This window comes from Dermochelys coriacea, chromosome 5, assembly GCF_009764565.3.
Source record: "Dermochelys coriacea isolate rDerCor1 chromosome 5, rDerCor1.pri.v4, whole genome shotgun sequence".
Classification (NCBI taxonomy): Eukaryota; Metazoa; Chordata; order Testudines; family Dermochelyidae; genus Dermochelys; species Dermochelys coriacea.
In genome coordinates this window covers 121648527-121663880 of record NC_050072.1, presented here as the reverse complement: position 1 = coordinate 121663880, position 15354 = coordinate 121648527, and the positions used below count along the sequence as shown (strand labels likewise).

The 15354-nt window shown below is 44.9% G+C and overlaps 1 protein-coding gene across 5 annotated transcripts in view; it reads left to right on the top strand.

Moving 5' to 3' along the window:
* Window positions 1-15354, top strand: part of ECPAS (Ecm29 proteasome adaptor and scaffold) — a 95225-nt gene that overhangs the window by 57386 nt on the left and 22485 nt on the right. For all 5 annotated transcript variants that reach the window (XM_038403192.2, XM_038403191.2, XM_038403193.2 and 2 more), the window contains 11 exons: window positions 552-617; window positions 930-1047; window positions 3144-3311; window positions 4421-4500; window positions 6586-6691; window positions 7815-7862; window positions 8694-8815; window positions 11090-11240; window positions 11900-11965; window positions 14202-14291; window positions 14523-14589. In XM_038403192.2, coding sequence (XP_038259120.1) covers window positions 552-617; window positions 930-1047; window positions 3144-3311; window positions 4421-4500; window positions 6586-6691; window positions 7815-7862; window positions 8694-8815; window positions 11090-11240; window positions 11900-11965; window positions 14202-14291; window positions 14523-14589 — 1082 coding nt within the window. The remainder of the gene's footprint in view (window positions 1-551; window positions 618-929; window positions 1048-3143; window positions 3312-4420; window positions 4501-6585; window positions 6692-7814; window positions 7863-8693; window positions 8816-11089; window positions 11241-11899; window positions 11966-14201; window positions 14292-14522; window positions 14590-15354) is intronic.

The window sequence follows — 15354 nt, the reverse complement described above, 5'->3', positions numbered from 1 at the left end:
TTTTGATATTTTAAAAAATGTTTGATTATAGCCAAAATGACCACATAGCAAGTATTGATGGTTCTGCGGTAGAGTGGATAGCTTTCCTGCTGAGAGGAGAAGCAGTTAGGTTAGACAAAGGTTAGAAAAAGTCCCACAGAAATCAATGGGAGTGTTGCCACTAACTTCAGAGGACCATAAATTAGGAGAGTGGGTCAATACAGGGAAAATTCCAGTGGTTGCTGGGACTAAGAGGCAGATGGGGATTGTATTTTGCCCTTTGGAATGGGATAGAGACCTTGTCTAAATAAGTGTTTTTTGGATCCTTGGCCCCAGTGAATGGGAACAGATACAGTTAGAAGTAAAAAGCAGTTTATAGTTGTCAGCGGGACTTGCAGTGTATGAGGTTAAGCGTGCGCAGAAGTCTGCATGATCGGGACCCAACTAACAAGAATTTACTAGGCAAATATAGTGAAACAAATTCATTGGTATTTGAACGTACAGCGTGTGAATGATAGCCTGTTCCCAGAAAGTGCACGGAAAAGCTAATGCTGGGCCTGTTTTACCACCAGGGTCAAACACGAAGTGACTGGAGAAACAGTGGTGTTCCAGGGAGCCCTCGGCAAAACCCCAGATGGGTAGGTTTAGTGATGACTTCCCATGAGACTGGTGCAATTCTGCGCCGAACTCCTGTTAGAGCTATATACTCCTCTTGTAAATCCTCCCTTTCTGGGATTTTATTTGTCTAGAATTTTGATTGCGTTACTCTTGTTACCTCTCTAATGGTTATTGTAGCTTTTTCTCTGTGGTACTGATTGGACACACGTTTATATCGTTGCTGAATTACTTACTAAATTCTGCTCCAGGGTATGACTTGATTCGGTGGGAGTTATAGGTATCATGGTGCTGTCTGAAAAGCTACACTAATTTTTCCTTCCTGCCTTCCCAAGTCAGGGTCTCTCTACCTACAAGGAGCTTTGTTCACTGGCTAGTGACCTCAGCCAACCAGACCTGGTGTACAAATTCATGAATCTGGCCAACCACCATGCCATGTGGAACTCGCGCAAGGTAACTTAATACAACAATGCAAATACCTATGTGAGTTATATTAAAAAAACAAACAAACAAAAAAAACCCACAAAACCTCAAAAAACCCAGTAATTACATTATTCCTCTAACAATTGGTGTGCAATTTTTGGCCATAGATACTGTGTTCTAGTGTGACTCTACCAGCATGTGAAGTGGTGAATTACATATTTCTTCAAATTATTGCAACAAATCTTAATACTATTTATATTGCTTGAATCCACATTCCACTCTGTAATTAATTATAGTTAATATTATTATTTATACTGTGGTAACAAATAGGGGCTGGGGCCAATGTGGTAGCTACTGTACAAATATTTAACAAGAAGAGCTCAAATCCTAAATTTAAGGCAAAAAACAAGTGGACTTGACAAAAAAGGATGGTGGAGCACAAGGTAGAAGTGAGACGATTGTGATAAGCACTGGTCACAGCACACCAGCTGTTTTTTAATCACTGTCTTCGAAATAATGCTCTTAATTTTATTTACCAAAAGATCAACTACTCACATTCTTTAGCCATTATACCCTTTATCGAAGCCAAAATGTGACTTGTCATGCTTCCTGAAGTCAAATAACCATAATTCCTATTCATTCTAACTAATTTAAAAAAATATTTTGTTTATTTTAACATTTCTAAATTAAGATTTTTATTAATGTGATATCCTTTTTCATTAGCCCATTTGAAATACAAAATAAGCTGTTTTAATAACCAAGCAGGGAGTGCTCCTGTATGCTTCAAATACCCTGTCTGTTCTGCACAGGTTCACCACTTGCTCCCTTGCTGTGATTTGGCTTTATTAGAAACTCCACTTTAAGCAGACCGTAAGCCTCTGCCTAAACTTTCTTCCAGAGCTTGACTAGTCCCAGTGTTTCCTGCAGGACCTCCCTATCTCTGCCCTTCGATTCCTATAACCAGAGGTTCACACCTTTCTCTTATAGCCTGGTGGAGTTAACAAGCTGCACCTGCTGTAATGAGTCAGCAGAATTTACACAGCAACTTTATGCTGGATTCTAATGTCTGCTAATAGAAGAGCACTCCATCCTCAGTGGGGTCATAGATTCTGCCACCCTGTTACAGTAGCCTTATGGTTTGCCACTGATCTTAGATCCCTGCCACAGTAGGGGAAATGAAGACTGAGTTTCTTTGTATTTACTTGCCATGCTTTTTAAAAAAAATTGTGACACAGTATTCTCTCTGTAGTTAAATGGCAGCTATGATACAGTACGGACTGTAGCAATGCAAACAATCATCACTGTGGGCTAGACTCTGAACCTCTTACTTCAACTGTTGAGCCGTTATCTTGCTCGGTTACGCTGATGTTACTGGGACTACTTGGGTGAATAGCTACACTTCAGCCTAAGGGTTGGCAGTCCCTCTTTCTGACTGCAGTAGGGCTGATGAAGTAGTGCCATTTGAGTTCCTCTAAACCCTGATGAATACAAAGCAGTAATCCCAAGCATCTTAAAGAAATGCAGAGAAGTGCTCGCTCGCGCGCTCTTTCTCTCTCTCCTTATAACCTGAGTTTTGTGTTTTTTTAATTTTTTTTTAAAATCCCTGTTTTTATAAATGCAACACAGTGTGTGTGCAGGGAAAACTCCGACCTGGCCAATTCCTTTTGGGAACACATTTTCTTTGGAAAATCTGCTGCTGCTTGTAATGCTCACTGCTGCACAGATGTATACACCCCTCACTCGCCATCTCTAGATCGGAGGGCTGAGGAGATGCCTCAAAATGAAAAGGAGTGAGGGAGAGAGAATGTGATATGTTATTAAGTTATCTTCCCTTCACTGCACATGCACTGCATTACCTGTTGGGAGGCTGACGGTGTGGCTCAAAGCTGTGGGATTGGTCCTTAAGGTCAATATTTGGCTTCACTTTTATACTAACCAGATAACATAGAAAATGTAACTGAGCAATAACAAATCAGGGGTGCAACCGGGATCTGATCCTACATTGCTTATCTCTGTGGAAGCTTTGCCGTTGACTTCAGTGGGCTCAGGAATGGGCCCTAAACAAGTAATATAGATGCACTTGTCTTCTGAAGTGAATTAAATACATCCATTCTTCCTCCTTTTAGGGAGCAGCGTTTGGTTTCAATGTGATAGCTACAAAGGCTGGTGAGCAGCTAGCTCCGTTTTTGCCCCAGCTGGTCCCCCGTCTCTATCGTTACCAGTTTGATCCCAACATGGGCATTCGACAGGCTATGACCAGCATTTGGAACGCGCTTGTCACCGACAAATCTGCGGTGAGTGAGCGTGAGTTCTCATGTCCCATTTGGGTCTGTAGGGTGTTGGAGTGCAAAGCTACGTGCTTGAGCATCTCAACGGGATTCTCTGCAAGAAGTAGCTAGGAGCATTTTGTGAAAGGCACTTATTTGTGCTGTATGAGGAAGAGGAAACCCGTCACTATGTAGAGTAGGTCCTAACATAGCCAAGTAGAACTGGGATGTGGAATTTATTGGGAGAAATGGAAGATGCACAGAAGTCTCCACGCTGCCTGTTATGCATGGAAGGACCTTCCTGAGCTCATCTGCAAGGGCCACATTCAACCTCTGATACCCCATAAAGTAGGGGGTTGCAGCACTTCCTGCCTTTTTTATGAGAAGCCCCAAGGGGCCCCTGCTGCTTTGTGAGGGTACAGTTCACCCATCAGTGGCTGAAGAGGGCTCTGGGGTTGTGGCAGCCAAAGATCAGCTGATCAGCTTCCCTGAAGTGGCGAGGAGGTTGCTCATTGGAAGAGGCAGATGCTAACTCAGTGGAAGAAGCTGTCCCCAAGCTACAGGAGGTAGGAGAGCTCAGTGCTAGGCACCTGAAACTCTGGAATAGATTAGTGAGTTTTCTTCTTAGCAGTCCCAATCCTATCTCTCCCCATAAGAAACTGCATAAGCAGATTCAGAGGCTCTAGAGACCTGTTTATTTCTGCTTCCAAACCTCCCCATAACAAAAGGGCTGGAGGGCTCTAGACTTTCCCTCCTCCATGTGGCTAATGTGGCTCCCCTCAGCCTTGGGCTCTGAACCAGCAGAGGGGAAGTGCCTTCCAAACTGGAGCAAGAGAGCCAGCCCAAGCAGAACAGGCTCATGCAAGGTCAGCTCTGACCTTTCACAGTTGATCAGAATTTGCTGTACTTTGGCTGGTATCTCTGGGGGCACTGTCTCTCGTCCACAAAGACCTTACTTAGAAAGGTGGAAAATCTTGGCAGGTACTAGCTAAAGACCTGGACTTCTGCTTGCTACTGTCCCAATCATGCAGTCACACCCTTGTATGTGGATCCAGTTGCAAGGCCAGAGCCTTGGTGGGAAGCTGCAGACTGCTCCTTGTCTGATTTTTTTTTTTTTTTTTCTTTTCTTCCACCAGGTTGATAAATACATGAAGGAGATTCTGGATGATCTGCTCAACAATCTGACCAGCAACATGTGGAGGATCAGAGAATCCAGGTATAGCTGAACAGTGACCTCTTCCTCTTTAAACAAAATTGGCAGGACGTCTTTAGAAATTCTAGTGGATTTAGAAAGGAAAAGGGCCGAGGGGTGGGGAGGAGATAGCGGCAGAACGGAACCCAGCACCAAAATAGAGTCGTGCTGCGGTAGGATGTACCGCAACGCCTTGTGTTTCAGTGTTGGATCCCATTCAGCCCTGCTGCAATACTGGGCTAAAGGCTCTGAAGAAAATGGTCTTCTGATTGCAAAGTTTTTGGGGGTCCTAGAGCCTGAAAAGTTTCAGGGTAGGTCTATACTGCAAACTAAAACCTGCGGCAGTGAGGCTCAGCTGACTCGGGCTTGTGTTGCAGGGCTAAAAACAGCCGTGTACATGCTCTGGCTGGAGCCCAGGCTCTGAAACATGGCGAGCAGGGAGCAACTCCGAGCCCAGGCTCCAGCCCAAGCAGAAAGGTCTGCACTGCTTTTTTTTTTTTTTTTTTTAAGCTCCGTAGCATGAGCCCTGTTGACCTGGGCTCTGAGACACACACTGTGTGTGGTATGTGTGTTTGGGTTTTGAAGTGTGGACGTATCTTGTGTCATGGTCAGAGTCTATGGACAATCCATTTATCAGTGTGTAGTATAAGGACTTGGTGATAGGTGGGTGCAGTTAGATACAGCTCTGATAATGAGCTGCTATTAGTTAAACATTTTTTGATATAGTTCATCAGTAAACCAGCATAAATATCTAATCTGTGCTCCAAACCTGATCCATCAAATGCCTCCATTCCATCTCCCCACCCAGACTTAGATGGAATCATTAGACTATCATACTCTGGCTAGAAAATAAACCTAGAGCTGGATTACAGCAGCTGTAATTAAGGTTGCTTAAGTGTTTCCGTTATAAACCATCTTTTTCAGTTGCTCATAATGTTCTCCAGTTTTCACTTTTCTGGCTGAAGTTTTCCAGGACTGGTCTCTGCCAAAGGCTGCATTCTTATTGTTGTTAAAAGTTGGACCCAGACTAGTTCAGCAGTTCTGGAGAAATACAGGAGTGGGGAGAATAAAATGCTATCCTTATTGTTTACGGAAAAAAGATTCACATCTTTATGTGAAGAGTGTTAGTGCTGCCTCATGTGGACACTCAGACCTCTCATAAGGAGCAGTGTCTCCCCTGCAGTGAAAGTTCAGAGACCCGTCTGTGGCTGGTCTGGGTCAGCTGACTCGGGCTCTGGAGTTCAGGCTGTAAAACGGCAGGTTAGACATTCAGGCTTGGCCTGAAGCCTGGGCTCCGACACCCTGCGAGGAGGATGAAGCCTGGATCAGCTGACCCAGATTCCGAGACTTGGTGCTGTGGGGTTTTTTTATTGCAGCATATAAAGTACCATTGGTGTCTGGGTGAAAACTGGTTTTGATCCAGGTGAGTTACAAGGATTTGAAACCAGATTGCATTTATGGTAGTTTCTTTAATTACCATCTGCCTGTGTTGTAAAGGGAAGCAGGTTGCAGTGTGTGGGCTTTTGTGTTGTACTTTGGTGTATACATATTTTTTTAAATGTGCAATGAAGCAGATCCGTACCGAATGAGGAAGCAGGCTTGTCAGAGAAGGTGGTGAGTAGCAGTTGTCAGGTGTGATTCACCACTCCCTTAATCTAGTTTTATGCCAGTGTCACTCCTCCAAAATCAAATGTAGTCAAGCTGGAGAAAAGCAGTGGTGAATCAGGGCCGGGAAATATAATAAAGGTATCTGTTGAAGGAGATGGAGCTTCATGAGCCTACTGCTTTATTCTGGAGACAGAGAGGCCTGATTCTCATCTACACAAAGGTCACTTTGCATCTTTCTGGCAGTGTAAAGGGGATTTTTATTAGGTGTGTGTTACATTTTCATTGACTCTCAGGCCCCTTTACACTGCCAAAATGATGCAAAGTGGCTTTAACGTAAATGAGAGTCAGACCCAGAGGTCTTTCCTGCCAATGACGGCCTGCCTTTGGAAGTAAGTTTAGATGAGAATAATGTTTGGTGGGATTTTTTGTGGTGTTTTGGCTTTTAGTATTTTATTCCTGTATTGTATTGTATCCCTGTCTGAAACAAAACTGCGTTTTCAGCTGTCTAGCACTGAATGACTTATTAAGAGGCCGACCACTGGATGACGTTATTGACAAACTTCCAGAAATCTGGGAAACCCTATTCCGAGTGCAAGATGATATTAAGGTAATAGAGCTTCCTGTTAAATTGTCAGCTCTTACAAAAAGTGTAATTATCAAATATGGAGGGAATATCCCATCTGCTGCAAGTTTAGAAAAGTATCTCTGCGAAGAATCAGTTACTAGCTAGGGGCTGGTCCTGAGAGCATCCCCCGCTCTCACTGAAGCCAATGGAAGTCATAGTGCTCACCACTGTTCAGGTCCCAGTGAGTAAAATGCTTGGGAAATTCTTCATATGGTTTCCTTATAGTGTTGGGATTCCTTCTGAGAGCTTTTCCACTCGGCTTATCCAGAGCACCTTGTGCAGTTCTGGGAGAGCCAGTAGGTTTGGGGGTGCGGATACAGCACACTCTGTTTTCTATTTCTGCTATGCTCAGTCTTACAAAGTGCTGAGCCGTCTGGCCCTGACCCAGCCCAACACTTAAGCGAATGCTTAACTTCAAGCACATGAGTAGTCCAACTGGGATTGCTCACCTGTGAAAGTGAAGCACACACGTAAGTGTTCTGCAGGCCAGTGTGTTCAGCATCCTCCAGGATCAATCCTTTTATTTCCTAACATCCAGCTTTGCCTGTTCAAGCAGGGCTAAAGCTTCTTTGCATCTGAAATTGTGCTGTGATTGAAGGTGTGGAGGTTAGGCCTTGTCGCTTTCACAAACTCAGCTGGAACTGCATCGTTTTTGCTGTGTAGTGAAAGGCAAAATAAAACCAATCCTAAATATGATGTTGGTAAAAACAGTATATAACTGAATTTCTCAGCAATACTTCTGAGGAGAGAATAAAGCATACAGGAGAGATTTTATGCTTCCTTTTTGGAAAAGGACAGATCCTCCAACATTAGTGGCACGGGTAACAAAGCATGGGAATTCCTTCAAATGAAAAAATGACAGCCAGCCATAAATCAGGATCAAATTGATTTCATAGAGCATGGTTCCCATTTTTTTGGAATCTGAACAAAGTAAATACACTAATAGTGATAAGAGGTTGACCATACACAAACAGATCTTTTAAACATAACGTACAGGTTATGAATCAGATTAGTCAATACTTGTTTGGACTTTCCAGACAGGTCAGTAATGATAAAGTAAAAAAGTTTAAATAAAATATTAATGGAATTTTAACTTCTTCTGTAGGAGTCTGTACGAAAAGCAGCAGAACTAGCCTTGAAAACTTTAAGTAAGGTAAAATTGAACTTCATTGCAGACTGTGTATGCGGTGGGTGTGTTGTACGTGGTGGTGTATAATAGTTCATTTTCACCTGTCCAAGAATGACCTTTGATTATAAATTACTCTCATATAAACTACCCTGGTACTAAGGTGCAGTGTTACGTTATAGCCCAGTGGAGATAAATATAAGTGTGATCCTGCATCCCATACACACTGATAACCCCTGTTGAAATTAATGTGACACATTGGAGGAAGACATCAGAAATCTGCTTCCCTGTGTGCCCTTCTTTTTCTAGAGGGTAAAGAGTGGTGTTATGTACAGTATATAGTGCACATAGAAATGGAGCTGACTAAATAGGGTTTAGCTGCCTTTCCTGATGTTTGAGACTCTCCTAATTTGGTACCTGCTGTTGCGGCCATTGACCATTTGAACCAATCTGGCTGAAATAACCTGCACAGCAGCTGTATTTCCGTCCTGACCGTTACTAGATCCAATTGTTGAGGGCCAGGGTGATGCCGTGCCTAGGTTTGGAGGACGGCACAGTTCGTGTCTCCACGTCCCCCGTTCAGGAGCAAATATCGGGATAGCACTGAGCTGGAATTTGGCTGAGAGTGTAATCTCCCATACAAAAATAATGGTGCTATAACAGGCAAACCCAGACCCGACATGATCAGGCACAACTACATTGACCTCAGTAGACTGCACCCACGTACACCAAGTCTGAATGTGACCCAGTCTCTTGGCTCTGGTTCCTCCGTAACTTTTCCCGTTGCATTCAGGAAGGCTCTGGGTTAAAAGAGGAAAAGATTTAGCAGTTTGTGACGTCGACTCTATTTATCCTTAGGTGTGTGTGAAGATGTGTGACCCTTCCAAAGGCGCAGCAGGCCAGAGAACTATAGCGGTGTTGCTGCCCTGCCTGCTGGACAAAGGGATGATGAGCACCGTGACTGAAGTTCGGGCTCTGAGGTTTGTTTTACATCCTGTGAATTCCCTTGGGATTGGGCTTGTGTTTGTTCCAAGGGGATTCAGTTTATTCACCTGAACTGCAGCGTATCCAATAATCAGTTCCCATTTTAATCCCCTCTCCTCATCCCCAGAAAAAACAACCCTTTCACCTCCCCCTGCTTTCATCCAGTTAAAACAGCAGCTCAGAGAATTCTAGTTGTTTCCTACAGTGCAATTTCTTTAACTAAACAGATGGCTGGAACAATGATGTAAGTATCAAATTCAGAATATCTAGCCTCTCTGCACCTATTGAGTTCTTGGGGGCATCCAAAGGCCCCTCCCCTTTGGCCTAAGGAGAGGAGCTACTGGGTCCAGGGCTCAAGTAAAATCTGGGGACAACAAATTAAAGACTCTCTGCAGTTGCACAGGTTCACATCTCAGCAGGAGTCAATACAGCTTTCTATCTTTCTGCAGCAAATAAACTGACCCTCCTGTAGTTTGTAGTATGCGAGACTCTTCTATGGGTCTTCACAAGCTGATGATGTGTCTGCTCTGTGTGCACATGTAAAGTGCTCATGAAAAGGTATTTACCCTTGTGTCTCCTTGACCAACATTTCTCCATTTCTTCATTGCTATTTTTCAGCATTCTTTGTGCTGGTTGTGCACACTCCAGAGGTGGCTGCATTTCAGTGGTACTGAATGCGTATATTTTACTTTCTGTATCCCTTTAGGATCCTTTGAGATGAAAGAATGGCACATATTGCCATTGATTTATTATTTTGTAATCCTTCAGCTAGTGAAGTAAATGAAGCAGTAATCAAGGTTCTGAAGTTAGCTAAAAGCTAAAGTGAAGTGGTCTGAAATAATATGATCCCATTAATATTAAGTTGCAGAGCTCTGACCTTGTCCCTGTGGGTCCCGTGCTTCCAGGCGGTTTATGCTAGCCACAGAGGCTCAATGCGACCCTCCAAGTAGCTCTTCTCTCTCTAGGGCCAGGGTACAGTCTACTGAGCTGTTTTCATCATAAGCCAGCAAGGAGGTTGGTGAGAGAACTCCCATAGTCTCTGTTGTCCCTACGGGCTTATTGAAGAACAGTTTAGCCTCCTGTCCTGACAGGGGCCTGTCTTCCCCTTTCAGAAGGTGTTTCTGTAGTGGTGGGTTGAGGGTAACCCAGGCCCGCCCTCTACTCTGGGTTCTGGCCCAGGGACCTTAATGGCAGCAGCTGTTGGCAGCCGACTTTTCACCGCCAGAGTTGCTACTTCCCTGGGCCACTTCCCCACAGCTCCCCCGCTTCTCTCTCTTAACGCCTTCTTCACCCTTACCTTGGGGCTCCCTTTCCAGTGGTTTGAGGGTGTCTTCATTATCCAGCCCTTCAGCCGCACTTCCTCTCCTTTGACTCCCTGGCTCTCTTCAGCCTGACTGGAGTAAGCCCTTTTATACTATCGGAGGGCCTTAATTAGAGTCAGGTGTTCAAATTAGCTTAATAGCCTTACCTGACTCTTTGCAGGTTAATTGGAGTCATATGACCACTCTAGCCCGGAGCAGCCCCTGCTCTGGTCAGTCAGGGAACGGAAAACTGCTTCTCCAGTATATCTGCCTTCTACTACTCTGCTGTACCCAACTGGCCTGGGTCTATCACAATTATTATCCAGCAAGATTAGAAAACAACAAACCATAACAAAACTCTCATGAATTGTTTTCTTCCTTGTGAGAGTCTGAAAGTACTTTGTTGCCTTCCTGATTTTTCAAGTGACAGTCCATGAGCACAGGCCTTGAGCCAATAATTGTTTGAGGGAGGGTATAACAAATGGAATGTGTGTGTGAGAGAAGCAGCCGGTGTTGAATGGAGTGATGCGGTTGAACATACTGTTTTAAACGGTGTGGGTTTCACTTGTACAGAGATGAGTGAAGTCCTTGAGCTGATTTTACATAATGTCTCTTAATCTAACAATTTAGCTGCTTCCTGTTTCTGTGTTCAAATGTGTCTAAATAATATTATCTTTGCAACACACTGGATATGCCAGGCAATCTGGGCAAGAGGATAAAATAGTCTGAACAATGTGTGAGTATCAGTAGAGACTCTAGGCAAGATTCTGGTCTCTGTTAAATAGAAAAGACACAGGAAAATTAAATTCACAGACCTACTCCAGATTCCTACCGAGGCAGTAGATCTGAATCTGGTGGTGTGTCAGAACAGAGTTACCACAGATACCAGCTACCCCTGGGGAAGGGGCTTTTGTAAATGATTAGAGTTGTACAGGCTCTGTGATGACATGAGCTTCAATTTTTTTCCAGCGTTAACACTCTTGTGAAGATCAGTAAAAGTGCTGGTGTTATGTTGAAGCCTCATGCACCAAAGCTCATTCCAGCTTTGTTGGAGTCCTTAAGCGTGTTGGAACCCCAGGTTCTCAATTATTTGAGTCTCCGTGCTACGGATCAGGAGAAAGTAAGTGTAACAACCATGAAGGATGTTTTCACAGCTGTTTCACAAGGATTTAGAGCTTCAAGACTCCCACAGACAAAAACAAAACAAAGCAGCAACTCTCCATGAGAGGCATCCCAGGGTGTTAAGGGAATTAGCTAATGTATCTGTTGAACTGTTACTGTTGTTTGTATATGACACAGAGAACCATGGAGTTACTGGAGGATTTTTTTAAATGCCCTGCGTGACCCCAATCTTTCATAAAGGGAAAAAAGCAATCCTGACAATAACTGTTAGTAAATCTGACTTCAGCCCTGAGTAAAAAGTTCTGGAATAGCCAGAGATCTCTAAGTATGTAGACTGCATCTACACTAGCAAACCTGGCACCTGTTTCGCAGAAATGCTACCTCTGAAGCACTGTTGCTAATTATAGTGTAAACTCCAGTGTAGATCAGACAGTTTTCAGCACTGTCATTAAACCCTGGGCTTTCCTAATAGAGAGGGGTATTAGACTACTGTGATCTCCCAAGGCCCCATTGCTGACATCTTCTACTTGCCTGTATTTATCTGAAAACATTCCTCTCAGAGTTTGTGGGGAAACCCGTTCCATTTGATGCTGAGATTTGGTGGCTTTTTCCACTGCCTTCAGATTAAGTCTGTTTTGTTTGTTCGGTTTCCTTTAGGCTGCAATGGATAGTGCAAGACTTAGTGCTGCTAAATCCTCTCCCATGATGGAAACAATTAATATGGTAGGTATTTGATTTAGGAAAGGTCCTAAAGTAGGCTTGTGGGAGGGTGGGTAATGATCAAAGTGGTAACATGATGGGGAACTTCTCTTCAGGTTTTATCAGACAACCATTCATTTGACTGTCAGAGTTCCACAGGTATGGGCTCTTGTCCACCTCTTCATTTGATTAATGCCTTCTCTCCCCCCTTCCCCCACCCAGTACCTCATACAGGAGGCTACTGGCCTTCCTTCTGCTTCATAGCAACTGCCATGCGGACACATGGGGAGATCCTCATCTGATGTCCATTATCATGGTTCCATTGAGGTCAGTAGAGTTGTGACAGTTGGCACCAGCTGAGGAGCTGCCCATGATGTGGTGAAGAGCATAGGAGTGTTTGTTTTGTTCTTAAGGGTGACAACTAATGCTGCTCCGTGGGAGACCCAACAATTTCAGGGGGATGCTGAATGCTAGCATGGAGGGACTCCTCCACTTCTTTGAGTCCAAATGCTTCTCCTCTGTAGTTAGCCTTGTCTCCACTTGCCCGAGGATCTGCACTCCTAATTTTGTTCCCAGCTTGGGTCCACAGGAGGCAGCGTGAGGTAATTGCTCTTGGAGACTGGCTCAGAGCTCTGTTATTTTTCCCTTTCTCCTGTCCTACCAGTGGTTTTTAGTGCTTTAGACATTTAGATCTGGGCCAGGACAGTACTTCAGTGGGAAACCTTTGGGGAAAATCCAGCTGCTGTTGGAAATGGTGTGGGTTATTCAGTATTCCACAGCTGTTTTTCCTGAGTTCAGCCTTCACTGGTGCCCAGGCACGCTGTCACGGGATGCTGTTCTGCTGGAGGAGCTGCCGTCTGAGTGAAAAGTACAGCTGTGGCCTCTTCTTCAGTTTGAACTCTATGGTTGTTTTCAGAAGGGATGGAGCTGTCACCGCCACTCTTTACCCAGCCTGTGACATGAAGGCAGACAGGAATATAAACACTGGCGCTGGGGGCTGTCCCAGTTGTTCTTAATAAAACCTCCCCTCCGTTGTGCGAGGTGCTGGGGCTGTTCCGTGCCACTGTTTGCTCAGTGATGTGGTCTCTAAAGCACCTGTGGATAAAAGGCTGTATGTGACAGTGTATGTGCTGGTGCCCTAAAGACTTCAGCGGCTGCTGCTCTCTCCCCCGGTTGGAAGAGAAGAGGCGGCTGCTGCTGGTGTCTTCCCACCTCCTCACAGCTGATGACCGTGCTGCCTCCTGCCGTGGGTGCTCTCTGGGTCTCACTGAGACCGCAGTACTCGCTGCAGTACTCAGGCACAGGCCCCTAAAAGACAGGCTCTGCTCACAGCAAAGCCATCTGGTGTAAAGGGAAACGAAGCCATCTTGTCGTCTTTGCATGTCCTGCTCATGTGGACGCAGTTTCATGTGGCTCGAAGAAGCAGACACCCTGGTAAAGAGCAATAGCAAATTGCTCACAGGATGGTATTGGCCTTGGAGGGCTGTCCTTGAGACACAAGGCCTCCAGCTGATGCACCACACTTGGGCTCCACCTAATGGCTCAGTTTTACCTTTGGTGACAATGTTGCCAAATGTCCTAATAATCTGAGGGTTTCTGTACTGTCAGCATAACTCCATGAGCAATGTAACTTGGAATGGGAATGCTTCTTTTTTTATTACTGACTTAAATCTATAGAAACCCTAGGAAGGAAATGGAGGAAAGTGCTATGCTTTTGATGGGGTTTCTGGTGTTCCAGAGACATGATCGTTTAATAAATCATGTTTTTTTAGAAGAGAAATTTCCTTCCATTTGCTATTAACATCTTAGATGACTGAGGTTGGAAATAATCTCAGCATTATCTGGTTCTGATGCGTTAGTGCTGCGGTGTTGAGGTTTCACATGGCTGCTGGGGAATGTTTATGTCCCCGCCAAAATTTACACCCACAAATGTATTTACTTGGTAGCGGTTTTATTTTATATCTTCTTAAAAATACAAAGGGCCCAATTCAGCACTTTGATGCACCAGCTCTACAACGGGGCAACCGTTGGTTTCAGTAGGGTCGCCCCAGCGTACAATGGGTGTAACTGAGTGATGAATCAGGCTGCTAATCTGTATTTGGGGCCAGACAGTGTCCCTTTAAAATGAGTGCTGCACACTACGGTAAGCTCCCAAGTGCAATGAAGTACAAGCAGATTGCATCTTCTCTGTTTATGGCACAGACCTGGCTTCAGTGTCTTCTCCTCTAGATTTACTCTTTCATCCCTTCCCTTTCCATAGTGCTTGCAGTATCTGGATGTGTCCGTCCTGGGTGAGCTGGTTCCTAGGCTGTGTGAGCTGATCAGAAGTGGGATAGGCCTGGGCACTAAGGTATGTGTGCAGCATTACTAAACCTTGGGCAGTGGGGGAGGCAAAATGCTGCAATGCCAACCTTATGATGTGCTTGCAATAGCTGAAACCTGCTCATTTCCAATTGGGATTCCAGTCCACCCACATTTCTTGTTTCTCTACTTGTGTACTAATAAACTCACCTTTGTTGTGCAGCTGGTGGATTCTATTGTATAAGCTAATAACATTGATTTTTCTCTTGCAACCTTTCAGGGAGGCTGTGCTAGCGTCATTGTGTCACTAACCACTCAGTGTCCCCAGGACTTAACGCCATACTCAGGTAAGGTTTGCTTTCAGATGCGTTTAGACTCTTTTTTTCTGAATAGCCTTGTTTCCACTGTCGCTATTTGCTGCCAGCACAGAGTGCTCTTTGTGTTCCCCGGCCCTCCCTCGGAGCTGCTTCACGTGGAAAAGGGTTGTAGGATAAGCCCTAAAAGGGGTTGTGGGAGTGGCTCAGGAATGGGCCTAGGGCCTCTCCCTGCCATGTCTGACGCAGACTAGCGATAGCTGTGTTTTTAACTGCAGTTGCGATCACATTTTCCTTCACCAGCATGACCGGGGGTTAAGGGTATAACAGGGCTGTCCCCCTGACACAGCTAGAGCATGTTTCCGCCCTGGAATGGGACTTCAGCAGTGCTGCCCAACTGTGCGAAAATCTTGTTTAATGCACTGCCCAGCAGTGTCTTTGTTCTGCTGTAGGGACTCGCTCGCGCTTATGAGTCTGCTACTGCCTTCAAGCTGATGGAGTTGCTTCTTCAGCTCAGGAAGTAGTGGCTCATGCTGTTAGACCTGTAAGTCTTGTGTTCAGCCCCTACTGGCAACCTAATGAGGGACACAGCTACTGTTGGAGCATCCAAGGCTTTATCGCGATTTGGGAGCCTTGGGCAGGTCTAGTCTATGTTACGAGAAGGAATTACAGTTGAATGGGTTGGGGGACAATGGTGCTGAAACCAGAGGCCCCTGTAGATCAGCTATGGCTATGCGCATGCAGAACAGCAATATTGTCCTCCTGGCTACCCTCCAGCGACAGCTGTTCTAACCGGTT